Source organism: Rhea americana, unplaced genomic scaffold, assembly GCF_003343005.1.
Source record: "Rhea americana isolate MKP2758 unplaced genomic scaffold, rheAme1 scaffold_219, whole genome shotgun sequence".
Taxonomy (NCBI): Eukaryota; Metazoa; Chordata; class Aves; order Rheiformes; family Rheidae; genus Rhea; species Rhea americana.
This window is the reverse complement of record NW_028186326.1, coordinates 85,784-98,641: the sequence shown is the minus strand read 5'-3', so window position 1 is coordinate 98,641 and position 12,858 is coordinate 85,784. Positions and strand designations below refer to the sequence as shown.

General features: G+C 54.2%; 2 protein-coding genes across 2 annotated transcripts; one reads left to right on the top strand and one right to left on the bottom strand.

Moving 5' to 3' along the window:
* Positions 1–498: 498 nt before the first annotated feature.
* Positions 499–5,196, top strand: NUBP2 (NUBP iron-sulfur cluster assembly factor 2, cytosolic). Its single transcript, XM_085305301.1, has 6 exons — positions 499–917; positions 1,613–1,811; positions 2,426–2,580; positions 3,134–3,244; positions 3,586–3,655; positions 4,239–5,196. Exons 1-6 carry the CDS (start codon positions 768–770, stop codon positions 4,382–4,384), a joined length of 831 nt encoding a protein of 276 aa, XP_085161427.1. The 5' UTR covers positions 499–767; the 3' UTR covers positions 4,385–5,196.
* Positions 5,197–8,048: 2,852 nt separating this feature from the next.
* On the bottom strand, positions 8,049–11,515 carry IGFALS (insulin like growth factor binding protein acid labile subunit). Its single transcript, XM_085305320.1, has 2 exons — positions 11,500–11,515; positions 8,049–9,859 (listed from the first exon to the last, which is right to left on the bottom strand). Exons 1-2 carry the CDS (start codon positions 11,513–11,515, stop codon positions 8,049–8,051), a joined length of 1,827 nt encoding a protein of 608 aa, XP_085161446.1.
* Positions 11,516–12,858: the final 1,343 nt, after the last annotated feature.

Below are 12,858 nucleotides of genomic sequence, written 5' to 3'. Positions count from 1 at the left end.
GTTACCGTCGGTGGAGGTGCGGATGAGGTCCGCCATGGTGCGGGCGGGCTCCATGCTGGCGGCGCGGCGGGTGCCTGCCGGCCCGGGGCCGTGCGTCAGGCAGGCCGCAGCGGGCGGCGGTGACGGGGCGCCCGGGAATGCGGGGCCGCCCGGTGGGTTGGGCGGCGCCTGCCCGCACCGGCCCTCGGCGCCGCCGGGGCTCCGAGGCGGGGGCTCCCGCTACGGCGCCCCCCTCCCGGCCTCTCTCCCCTCAGAGCCTTCCTGCTTCCAGGGGGAGCCGRTGCCGGGGGTTTTTTCTCGCATTTTCCCCCTTCAGCTTTGCCCTACAGGGAAAGCCCGTGGTGGCAGAGCCCTGAGCAGGGGGCACTCAGACCAGAACCTGTGCTGGCAGGGAGGCTGGAGGTGGCCTGGGCTGCCAGGAGGGCAAGAAACGTGGTCTGAAGGGGCTGGTTTCACAGAGAGCCTCACGGCAATTCCTACAAAGGGTTTAKGTTAAAATCTGGTGTGGGCAAAGCGCAACGAAGTCTTTTTTTCTGGATGTGTATTGCTTTGCTGCTTGAGTACTGCGTAGGTCACCAGGCCAAAGTTTTACTCTCCACAGACTCTTTATTGGTCTTCCCATTGCTCTGATCTTCCTCTTCCTAATAGCAGAAGGTCTGTCCATTCCACTGTTCTTTTGCCCTGTTTTCTTGTGCTTAGGCACAGACTCTGAGCTGGCTGGTCAGAGTGTTGCTGCCTGCACAGCTCAAGATCAAGGAGAGAGTCTGATGCCRTGTTACTGCTCTGTTTTCTTCCCAGAGAGAAGTAACCTGGCTGGGGTACGGCACATCCTCCTGGTGCTCTCGGGGAAGGGCGGCGTGGGGAAGAGCACCATCACCACTGAGCTAGCTTTGTCTCTACGGCACTCGGGGAAGAAGGTGAGTGACAGCCCACGGGATGAGGAGCTCTGCGTGCTCTCCCTTCTGACCTCTAACTGGGCTTGGATTTGCTCAGCCTTTCTGCATGTGTCTGTTCTGTGAGTAGAACATAAAGATTATGCTACTGTGAGAAAAAGTGCTGTCTGTGACAGAAACTTGAGTACTTTTTTTTTTCGTGTGTGTGTGCTTACTTGTTTCTGCCCAGTCTGACCTCTATCTGACTGGGCAGTTAACTTTTGGGGGATCATTTTCATCTCCTGGGTAAAGGGGAAGTGATTTCTGTCATGTGCAAAATGAGGGCACTGAGAAATGGCTTGCTGTTTTGTGGTATAGTACACAGCCACTTTGTGGAGAGAAGCGGGTGAGCTGAAAGACAGCATTGCCACGGGGGCATGAGGCACACTGAGGATTTTTTAAAGGCTACTTGGAGCAGTGCCACTTATGTTCTGATAGGTCTCTTGAATAAAGATTTCCCAAAGTGTCTCTAAAGACATGTTCTTTGTAAGGATGGGGGTCTGGAGGACCCAAGTCAAAGGATGCCAGTCAGAACTGGCACTTTGGTTACTGAGCTGCCGAGTCCTCTCTGCGGAGTGCTGTGAGCTGCTGGAGCTCATATGTTGCTTTCTCTTGCCTGAGGAAGGAGCGCTGCGGTGGTGCTCAGGCCTGTCTGAAAGGCTCTGCCTGGTTGCCTGCAGGTGGGGATCCTGGATGTGGACCTGTGTGGCCCCAGCATACCCCGTATGTTCAAGGTGCAGAACCATGACGTGCACCAGTGCAGCAGTGGCTGGGTGCCAGTCTTCGTGGACCAAGACAAAAGCATTTCGCTCATGTCCATTGGCTTCCTGTTGGAAAAGCCAGATGATGCTGTGGTGTGGAGAGGACCCAAGAAAAATGGTACAGATGTTTTTTGCTGTTAGTAACAACCTTCCAGCACTAGGCGCCTTCTGCAAAACCTCTTAGAGCTGATGCTTGCTCTGCCCAGGGCCTGGGCTCTTCCAGACACCACGTTCCGTGGCAGCCTGTGTTCAAATGTAGGCTGAGATCTGAAAGCCCCTCTCCTGGGGCAGAGGGCCAGTGGGTTAGAGATGGCTGATGTAAATGGCCTGGGGAGAGCCTTTACTCTATCACTGTTGGTTTCAGCTGAGAAATGTTAGCAATGAAAGCATCTCCAATGTCGTAAGTCCATGTAGCATTGCCTGGGTGGGTTGGGGCTGTCCCCTTGGCACACATGCGGTCATAGTGAAGTGTCTGTGTGTAGCCAGGTATTGTGGAGTCTGATTAGCCTTGGAGACAGGGCTCCAAGTGACTTGGGGCAAGATAAGGCTCTTGCATTCCAGGGCTGTCTCCCCTGGTTCGGGTTCAGGTGCTTCAAGCTGTGCTGCATGTGCTCTGCTGACAGGTAGCCCTGCTCTCTCTCCCACGACTCCCAAGATGCCTCCTGACCGTATCGCTGCCAGGACACTTGCTAAAACCTGATTCCCCCTTCCCCCCTCCCTTTATTTTTGCAGCTTTGATAAAACAATTTGTTGATGATGTGGCCTGGGGGGAACTGGACTTCCTCATTGTGGATACTCCTCCCGGCACGTCTGATGAGCACATCTCTACAGTGGAGGCTTTGCGGCCGTACAAGCCTCTGGGAGCGATCCTAGTCACAACGCCTCAGGTAGAGCAACCTGCCCAGTCTCCAGGCTTGGTTGGTGGGGGAATGTACACCTGAGGGTGGGTGTTTTCCCAGGCCTGTCTATGACTACTTGCTTTACATGTCTGTCTCTTGATGCGCAGCCACTGTCATATCTCTCCYAGGACATCTCTGACCTCTGTCAGTCAGTTGTGAGTCAGCCTGCTCTCAAATCCAAGCTTGTCTGATATTTGCCTCTGTTTACACACAAGTGCTTGGTGAGCCAGGGGCTGCCCAAGCATGGGGCCCACTGGAAAGCTGAGTACATCTGTCGCTTCAGTACAGCTCTTGCTGCAGGTCTACTGCTTAACCGCTTCAGCTCATGCAAGTCRCTCATCTTCCACTGTGTCCCCTGTGCTCCGCTCTTCTGGAGTGCACCAAGGACTCTTAGCACAAGCTTTGGCCAGCAATGGGGAGAGAGCATTTCCTAAGCCTCTTTCTGATGCTGCAGACTGTCTCTGCATGTGGGTACCTGCTCTAGAACTATAGTTGGCCAGGGAGGAGGAAACCCCTAACCCTAGCCTGCTCTGCTCTACAGGCAGTGTCCGTGGGGGATGTAAGGCGAGAGCTGACGTTCTGTAAGAAGACGGGTTTACGAGTTCTTGGGATCGTAGAGAACATGAGTGGTTTTGTCTGCCCACACTGTTCGGTGAGTTTCTTGATACTGCTGGGCTGTACTACAGGTTCTTATTTGTGATAGAGTTATTGTGTGATCCAGCACCTCAGGCTGGAAGTCACTGAATGCCATGGGGAGCAACGCTGTGTGCCTTGGAGATGARTCTCCTGGCTGCTGTGTGTGAGGTTTGGAAGAAGCTGCTGGCTCTGCTTTCCTAAAGAGACCTGGGGGAGGGCAAGAGTGAAGACAGTTGCCCTGAGGTTGGAAGGTGGAGGAGAGTYGGCTTTGCTCACACCCAAGCAGTGCCTGCCCTGTTGCACAGGGCTCTGTGTACTGGTGTTTATGACTAACTGCTGTTTCTCTTCCTCCTTCAGGAGTGTACAAACATCTTTTCCAAAGGGGGAGGTGAAGAACTGGCAAAGCATGCTGGAGTCCCTTTCCTTGGTGAGTGGCCTCTTGAGCAGAACATTCCTTGKTTAGAGGTGCCGTGTATAGTGCTGTGGTAGTGGAAGAGGGCTTGAGTGGAGAAACAATACTGCCAGGGGAGAGAGGCTGGGCTCTGGGTCCCTAGGAGCAGAGGCAACATGCAGTATCGTTTCTCTTCTCTGCCATCCTAAATGCTCACAGTGGGCATGTGGCCTGTCTGCAGCAGAGGCAGTGATGTCTGGCAGCCCACTTTGGCTACGGATGTCCTGGTGACAGAGTAATCAAGTAGCCCCGCAGTCATCCTGAAATGTCAAGGAGCCTTTTTAAGAAACATAGTTTGGGGGTTGAACCCTGCCCTCTGGACAGGAGTGGGATTGGACTGGGAGAGTTTGTCACCAAACGCTGTGGTGTGGCTTTGCCCTAGATCTGGAGAGAAAGGTTACAGGTGAAATGTAGCTACTGAAGGATTCTGTGATTCTGATTCCCTCTTTCCCACTACTGTCCCAGGAGATGAGTCTGGCCAGGTTATTTCTTCATTGCTGGCTGCAGGCTTCTGCTTTGCAATGACCAAGCAGTCACTCTTGCCTTTCCTCTCCAACAGGCTCTGTGCCTCTGGACCTCCAGCTCAGCCAGAGCTTAGAGGAAGGCAGAGATTTCATCCAGGAGTTTCCCAAGAGCTCTGCCTTCCCTGCCTTGGCTCACATTGCCCAGCAGATCTTGGATTGGACATCCCCACAAAGCTCCTGACGGGGGTATTGAGGTGGACTGTTGTTGAGGTCCCTGCCTAACACCACCATCAGCAGCAATTGCTGGTGGGAAAGGGGGGATGCAGAAGCTGTTTCACTATGACACTGTTTCAGCGGGGGTGGAGGGAGAGGGGAGCCACCGCACTGGTGCCACTCATGGAGCTCTGAAAAAGGAAGTGCTGCTCCACCCCCAGGCCGGATTTGAAGAGACCCTGATGGGCGTATCTGCTCCTGCAAGGGATGCACATCTGCAGCCTCGTTCTTGCCTTCTGAACGGGCAAGTATTCTGCCCAGATGGTACAGATGTTCCTAGCCCTGCACGCACCGTGCTTTCCTCTGCAAGTCAGTCCCTTGCACAGGTACTTGTAGAGCTCCAGGTTGTTTCCACAATGTCTCACGTACTGCAGTATGTTTGACAATGATTGAATGTAACTAGTAGCTACAGTGGCTCATACTACTGACTGACACAATCGTTCCCTCACTAAACCCAAATGGCGCAAACAGTCTGTACCTCGCCTCCGCACAGAGCTGCCTTCTCTCCTGTTACCTTTGCTGCATGACAGATTATATGGTACTTGTGGTTGAGTGGCTGGTGCCAGATGCTCTAATCTGCAACTGATCCAAACCACCTCATTCTGAAATTTAAGATTGTTGGTACAAAAAATGCCTCTGAGGGCCTTGTGTGCGTCTCATGTGAGAAAATGTCTTTAGGTGATCTACTGTCCATTTGATGTCTGCAAAATGCCATTTTTTGGTCTGCTGGGGCTTGTCATGATGCAAAAGGTTCCAGACAGTAAACGTTTTTTCTTAAAACCAGAATGTGTTCTTTATGTTTTTCCATTGCTTTGGTGCTGTGTAGCTGTGAGTCTTGTATTAAGAGCACCTCATTTATCTCTAGGTAGTTTCTGCGTTTCCCTCTTTCTCTGTGCCCTTGCTAGCTGGGGTACAGCCGAATCCTTTCATACCAGCTTTTAAGGTCCAGCTGTGGCACTCTTTTGCAGTATTATTTGCCGCACCTGATGCGCATGGGGCTCTTTCAGGTCTCTAGATAGTTTCCTTGCTTGTTGGTCTGAGCATGCAATTTTCTTTGGCCTCCCTCTCCTGGCAGCTGCTGTTAACTTGAGTTTCTCTTCAGTGTGCCAGAGCTGGCACTCCTTTGGGAGCCTACCCTCCTCTTGAAGGCTTGATTTTAAACCAAGGAACCTAGTGAAGGTGGTATCTCTGCATCTTATTTCCCTCTTCTGGACTCTGAGCCCATCTGTGGCTGTGTGCCCTTTCCGTGCTCTGGTCTGTGCTGAGGACTCGCCCTTGTAGGACTGACTGGGCGGGGGCAGAAGTCTCGGATTTTCACTACCAGACGGATTATATTTGAAAACAGACAGTTACAAAGCAGTTGGAGCATCTGTCTGTATTGCACACTGCACGCAGAGTTAAAACTTGCATCTGACCAGGTTTCCTCACTCATAACTTTCTTTCCTGGAAACTTTGTCTGACCTTTGGTCACTTATCTCAGATTTGGAGAGTCGGGCAGTAGAGTTGGAGTCTGACCGGGCTGTTAATTTGTCCAGGATTTCTGTATACCTATTACTGCCTGCACACGGCCGCTGCCTTCAGGAGYGTGCCTGAGCCCGTCAGACCTGCGGCATGCGCCATTCGCACTGGCGTGCACTAAATCCATTGCCAATCTATGTGCATGTTACCTGCTGTGCTGGCCATGTGCTTCTGTCTAAGAAATTCTGCATGGTTGGYTGGTTCATTTAATGGATCTGTTAAACCTGTGGCAGGTGCAAGCTGAAGGAGAACCCCTGGAGGTGTAAGCTTGGCCGGAGCTGGAAGCTGTTCTTTGCATAACTAGAGGTGCTGGGGAGATGGCCGTAGCTGGCAGCAACAACAGCTATTCTCGCAATGTGGGCAGCCCATCCAGTACAAATCCTGATCTGTAACTGCTTCCAGTGTGAAGAGGATGTAACCAGAGTCCAAGAGTCTGGACTGGCTTCAACTTAGGTTCTTGGGCAGTGATTGCTGGCCCTTACTGGCTGCTGTGCGTTGCGATCTGAATGACAGTGGGCCCTCCTTTCTCAAAAGACCAGTCTAAGTCTTTCTTTGCAGCTGATCATTTTACAGAAAACTTGCTGCAAATTCCTCCTGTGCTTTGAGGGGGAAGCTCCAGCCTTTCTCTTGAACAGCATGGGGATTTGCAGGGTTTTGCAAAGGTCTGATGAGCCAGAGCTGCGCTGTAGGAGTGAGAAGGTCCCTTCAGCTCTGCGTCTCACCTTTGCTGCAGCGGGGAGCAAGCCAGAAATGAGCTGGGTGCCACAGCACTATGTTGTGTGCACTGTGGTGCTGGGTAGCTGACAGCACCCATGCTCTTCGACATGACTGTGCCGTGTAGAGACACGGAGGGACTCTGATAAGACATCCTAGCTGGGTGCAGCACGTGCTTTCAAAAAAAAAAAAAAACATACTTACAAGATGGGTTGCGATAGCTCCAAAGGTTTATTTGTCTGCTGCGATTTATCAGGTAAGTGACATGCACGGCATTCTGTAACCTGCCTACATCTGCTATTGCAAGGAATGATTGAAGCAAGTCGTCTGCCCCCTTTCCTAAACCTACAGGAGAGCTTGTGGCTTTTCAGGACTTTTGTTTTCTCTAAGCTTCCCTTTAAATCTGCTAAAGAGCACCCTTGGGCAGAGGTGAATCGGAGCCCTTACCTTGGTCTTCTCTTACCCATGGCTTGTGGACGGGTGTGAGGTGAGGTGCTGTGCTCTTAGCTCTATCCCTGACTTTGTGCCCCTGGGGTCCTACTTGTGGATCAGGCTGCTATTTGCTAGGGTCGTACAAAAGCAGCGCTGAGGCTGGGTGGTTTGTGGGGAGCCTGCAGCTCTTCCCCGCTGTGTTGGGGAAGGCTTGGTGCAGCCTGCTGGCACAGAGGAAGCTGCACAACGCTTGGCATCTGCTGGGTTGGTTCGTGGTGGGAAGATGCTTCAATTCATTGTAATTCTAATAAATGAACGCTGGAGCCAAGTTTCCTCTCTGCCAGTCAAGATGGTCCTGCCAGGCCTCAGAGCTGTCCGTTGCCATGGTGAAGGCTCTGGTCAGTGGGTAAATGCCTTTCGCTCACCCCAAGGTGGCTGCCAGAAGCTCAGAGATGCTTGGGCTTCCTGACTGGGGTGGGCAGGCAGGCTGAGGAGCAAGTGCGCTAACCTGGGGGGCCGGTGTTTATATAACTCAGATATTTCATTTTGAAGCCAGCAAAGCCCATTTGGGCAGCTGCTGCCTGTCCCCCTGCCCAACCCTGCCTTGCCCTGCAAACAGATGTACCCACACAGCCTGAGAAGTGGTGTCCCCCATTTTGCTGTATGCTAACCTCTGCCCTGCACTGATTCTGTTGAAAATTATACATACACAGCTCTATCAGTGCAGCATGGAGAAAGACGGCTAAAGACAACGGAGATGTCAGGCTAACGTTGCGCAGTTGCTTGCACCGCTGCCCTGGTTAGCCCAGTGTGGGGCCAAGATGAGGAGCAAGGTGCCAACTAACTGCTGTCCCAGGGACTGAGAAGGGGAAGGTGACAGTTCAGGGCATGCTGCTAGCTTGTGGCTAGATGCGCACCACTGTTTATGATGGAAAGCAGCAAGTCCTCCAGAAAGTGGAGGTGTGTTGTCAGCAGTGAGCAAAGTTATCCTCACTGGTGTCGCGGAGATCCAGGCCTGTCACGTTTGGAGGGTGGAGGCAGGTGAGGTTATTGTAAGTGTACACGGGGACATGGGAATCATCCCCCTCCACAACGGACTGCACGAACCGTGGGACCACTACAGGGTGCTGCAAAGAGAAGTCCCGCAGGCCCTTCAGGGAGCAGTTACAGTGCCAGTTGTTTCCCTCCAGCCATAGCTGCTCCAGTACAAATGAAGAGCACAGAAAACCAACCGAGAAGGTCTCCAGGGAGTTGTTCCTGAGGCTGAGATACCGCAGGTTTGACAGTGGAGAGATGACGGTGTTGTCCAGTATCTCCAGCTGGTTATTTGAGAGATCTAACCAGAAGAGTCTCTGCAGTGGGCTGAAGGTATCTTGGGAGATCTCCAGGAGTTGATTGGAGGAGAGGAAGAGATATTCTAGATTGCTTAGTCCCACAAAAAGCTTGGGTGAGAGGTGGCTCAGCTTGTTGTGCTTCAGATCCAGCTCCAGGAGCTCGTGCAGATCGCTAAAACTTTGGTCTTCAATCACAGAGATGCTGTTGTGCTGTAAGAAGAGCCTCCGCAGGCTGGAGAGGCTGGATAATGTGTTTGCTCTGATCCTGCTGAGACAGCTGTGCTCCAAGTGAAGGCTGTGCAACTTGGTGACACCCTTGAAGACATAGTCAGGAAGAGCCTTGATGCAATTAGCAGACAAATGCATCACTGCAATGTTGTACAGCCCCAGGAATGCCCCAACCCTGATATCTTGTATCTGATTGTTGTTCAGGGTGAGGACCTCCAGCTGGCCTAGCCCATCAAAAGTCCTTTCTGCCAGGCTTCTGATCCTGTTGTGTCCCAGCTGCAGTTCCTCCARGAACTGGAGGTCTTTGAAAGTCCTGGGTCTCAGGCTGGTGATAGAATTGGTGGATAAGCGTAAGACATGCAGGCTCAGGAGACCTAAAAAAGTGTCCTCAAAGAGTGAGACAAGACGGTTGTGGGAGAGATCCAGCCACCGAAGGGACTTCATGCCCATGAATGCACGGGGTGCAATGGCATTGATCTGGTTGTGGTTCAAGTACAGCTTCTGTAGCTTCTGCAGCTTGACAAAGATGTTGATCTTGATTCCCTTGAGAGAGTTCCCACTCAGATCCAACTCCTTCAGCTCAGTAAGGCTGCAGAAGAGCTGGTGCTGTAGGTAGGGGAGCTTGTTTCCAGCCAGGATGAGCTCCCTCAGGTTGGGTAAATCATGGAAAACCTTGTCAGGCAAGACCACAAGTGAATTCCAGCCCAAGTTCAGATACCACAAGTTGGAGAGCCCAGCAAATAGCCCTTCCTCCACCTTGGTGAAGAAGTTGTTGTTGAGGCTCAGGGACACAAGGTTTTGGGTGTGAAGGAAAGTGTGGGGTGCCAGGTACTTCAGCCGGTTGCGTTCTAGGTGAAGGTGGTAGAGGCTCCTCAGCCCATGGAAGGCGTGCTGCTCCACACCGGTCAGCTGGCTGCTTTGCAGGTCAAGGAAGTCCAGGCTGGAGAGATTCTTGAATGCTGCAGCTGGCAGCAAGGTGAAACTGTTGCCATCCAGCCAGAGGGCTTTGGCGTTGGCAGGGATGTCCTCTGGAAGGTGCGTGAGGTTGCGCGTGCTGCAGAAGACATTGAGCTCCTCGCTGTAGTCATCAAAGCTGCAGGCACACAAACTGGGGCATCGCAGGGGCTCTGTATCTGGCTGCTCCTTCAGGGCTTCTTCTGGTGGCTGTGATGCAGCTGCCAACAGCAGGGCCAAGGACAGCAGGAGAATGATGGCTGCTGCGGAGAGCAAGGGAACAGAAAGCATTAGCTGACCAAGCGTGGCACGAGGAGGCAATAGCGAGGACAGTGTTTCCTACTTGCAGGATGACGGGTGCTGTAGGAGACAATGCTGGACCAGGAGACTCCTCCTAGCCTTCTTGTGTCCTAGCAAAGCCAGCTGCTGAACARCCATGACCATAGCCTGGCTGGAGCGATTTCCACTCCCTGGCTCACTGTGTTTGCCCAGGCGGAGGAGAAGGGATCCAGCAACACCTCCCGGTCCCTGGGGGAGGTGGCTGGAGGTGCTGACAGGGCAGATGGGTCTGCCCTGCAGGGCAGCACAGCCGATGCAAGACGAGCCACAATTTGGCCACGGTGCCAGCAGGCAGCGGATCTGCTTTACCTGCTGTGGCGACTGGGACATTCTTGGTGTGGTGTCCAGCCCCCACTGCTCTGCACGGGCACTTGCACTTCGGCTTTGCACCCTCTTCTCTGTCCTGCAGCTTCCCAGCCCGGCTGCTCCTACCTGGCTCATGGTTTATGCTCTGTGGCGCTGGGGCTTGGGGTGATTGAGAGGAGTGAAAAGCAGCGAGGAGGAGGCTGGTGCCATGTGAGCGGGTATTTGCTCTGTGCCAATGGAGCCGCACAGCTCAGGGCACAAAACCTGCCCTCTCTCTTTTAGGAGGTGATTCCTGCAGCAGGGCTCAGYCGTGTTTCGGAAAGCAGCAGCAGGGTGACGCTGGGCAAAGCGGGGCAGCGGCCGCGGGGCGGCTTGGTGCGGGAAGGATTATTAATGCCGCCATGGCATGACGCACGTTGCTTTTCTCTGCCAAGCTGCACGGGACGGAGGYGTCTGCTGCGAGGGGCTGGGGTGGCCGGGCTGGGAGTGCCCCAGGTCCCCTGCAGCCAGCGGCTCTTCCCTGGGGACCCCAGCCCGTGTTCCTGGAGCACCCGCTGCTGAGGCAGCTCYGGATCCCATGGGCTTTCGATACTCCCGTCCAGTTGCACTAAGCAATAACATGCGTTTAGAGACTCGCTCTGCCCTTTGGAAAGTCCACGACCACGCGTTATAGCAGGATCGCACCGGGCTCCTGCCGTGGCTCAGACCCCTCTCTATTTACTCTTTGGTGTGTGGACCCTGGGTAACCCCAGCACCATTACATCTCGGCTCCCCTGCCGCAAGGGTCCCCTGCACCAGCCGCGAAATTTCTCTGGATACCTGTCAGCAGCAGCTTCTTCCTTTCTGCCAGCAGCAGACGCACCTTTCCCCCTCGCTTCTTTCTCCCCGAATTAACTTGATCTTTCCTGGAGCAGAGAGAACCCGAGGGGCCGCCCCTGCCTCGCCGGCTGGGCGCTCGGTGCAGAGGCCCCAGCCCCTTCCCGCAGCCCTGAGCGCCTTTCGGTGGAGGCTYGCGCTCCACGTTGCGGGTGCCTGAGAAAGCACCGAGGATCCTGAAATGTTTCTTCAGTAATAAATGTGGGCTCCCAAAARAGGGGGAAAAGGTTAACAGCAACTTGACGGCAAAGTCCAGGGAGAGCTTCACCTTCTCCCCGCTGCGCTTTTGCCCTGCCCGTGCCTGCGGCGCGGGGTCTGTGCCGGCGCGGCCGCAGGGACCCGTGCGGCGCTGCGGGAGGAGCGGGGCAGCTCCCTGCCTTACCTTTGCGTGTGCTCATGGTGGCCGCCGCCGGGTGGGACGGCAGTGCTCCGGGTCGTGCGGCCGCCGCGCCGGCTCTCCCCGGCCCCCCCACTCCCCGGGCAGGGATGGAGCAACCACCTTGACGCCTGTCCAGCCGCCTGCGCGGGGCTGGGGTTAACCCCGCTGCTGCTGGGCTCGGCGCAGGAAGGGCCGTATCGCCCCGCTATGCGATGAGCTGCTGCTGCTCCGCTCTGGGCRTTGCTTTGGGAGCGGTGTGCTCCGGGCACGGCTGCTCGGCTGGGGAAAAGATACGACAAGAGCACAAAGCGGAGGYAGAGCAATTCCTTCTCTCTCCCAGCCTATAGCAGCATTTATTTTTGCTCACAGATGGGATGAAAATGAGACGTCTGCGTGAGCTTTGCTAGCCTAGGAGAACTGGCTACGTGTTGAGACCTCATCCTGAAGGGATGGTGGCATGACTGGAGACTGGCCCTGGAGACAGGGTTTGGATCAGCAGCAAACCAGAGAGAGGGAATGTCACCAGGCAGCATCTGCCATGCTGCTGGCCTCCTGAAGGGCACCCAAGTGGTGGCACCGGCTCTTCCCCTAGGTTTCTGCTGTCAGGACAAGTTCCTGGTAAGGGCCACTGCCTTGAAACCCCGGCAGCGCCTRAGCAGTGGGGCAGCTTGAGGCATCTCCCAGATGCAGGGGACAAGGTTTGGTCCCCACTGCTCAGCCACATGTCTGAAGCCCTGGGAYTTTCTGGATTTGGGTTGAAGGTGAAGTGCTGCAGGTCTGAGGAGTCTGGGCTGTCCTGGCGAGGGGCTGCACTGGGACATGGCAGAGCTGGACTCACATGGATCAGCATGTGGAGCCAGAYGGAGAGTTGGCTAGAGGCAAGGAGCTGGGAGGCTACTGGAGCTTCCCAGATGGAAGAGGAGGGATTTGCTTCATGGTTCCCCAAAGGCCCTATCAGGTCTTTATGAAAAGAGCAAGCTGCTCTGCAGCATTACGTTGTGAGACCTCTCCGCTGGAGATGCTGCTGGAGTAAGGCAAGAGGCTGGACCGCTGTGCTGTGTCTGTGCCTGAAAACACACCACAGGGCCTGCAGCATCCAAACTGCACAGAAAGCTCAAGGGGGTCAGGGTTGTTCTCACAGGGAGATGGAGGTGAAACATCCAAGGTTTTACAATGATAAAAGGAAGAGATGAGTTGAAAAATGGGGAAAAGTTCTTCTCTGTGTGACACTGAAAGCCTCAGAAATATAGGAAAGAAGAGAGTAACTCATGTATGAATCTGGATAGGAATAAAGTCAGCTATGAATTTCACAGGTGCATTAGTGGCAGCACAAGGTGATGGTGCACAACAGCTCTGGGCCAG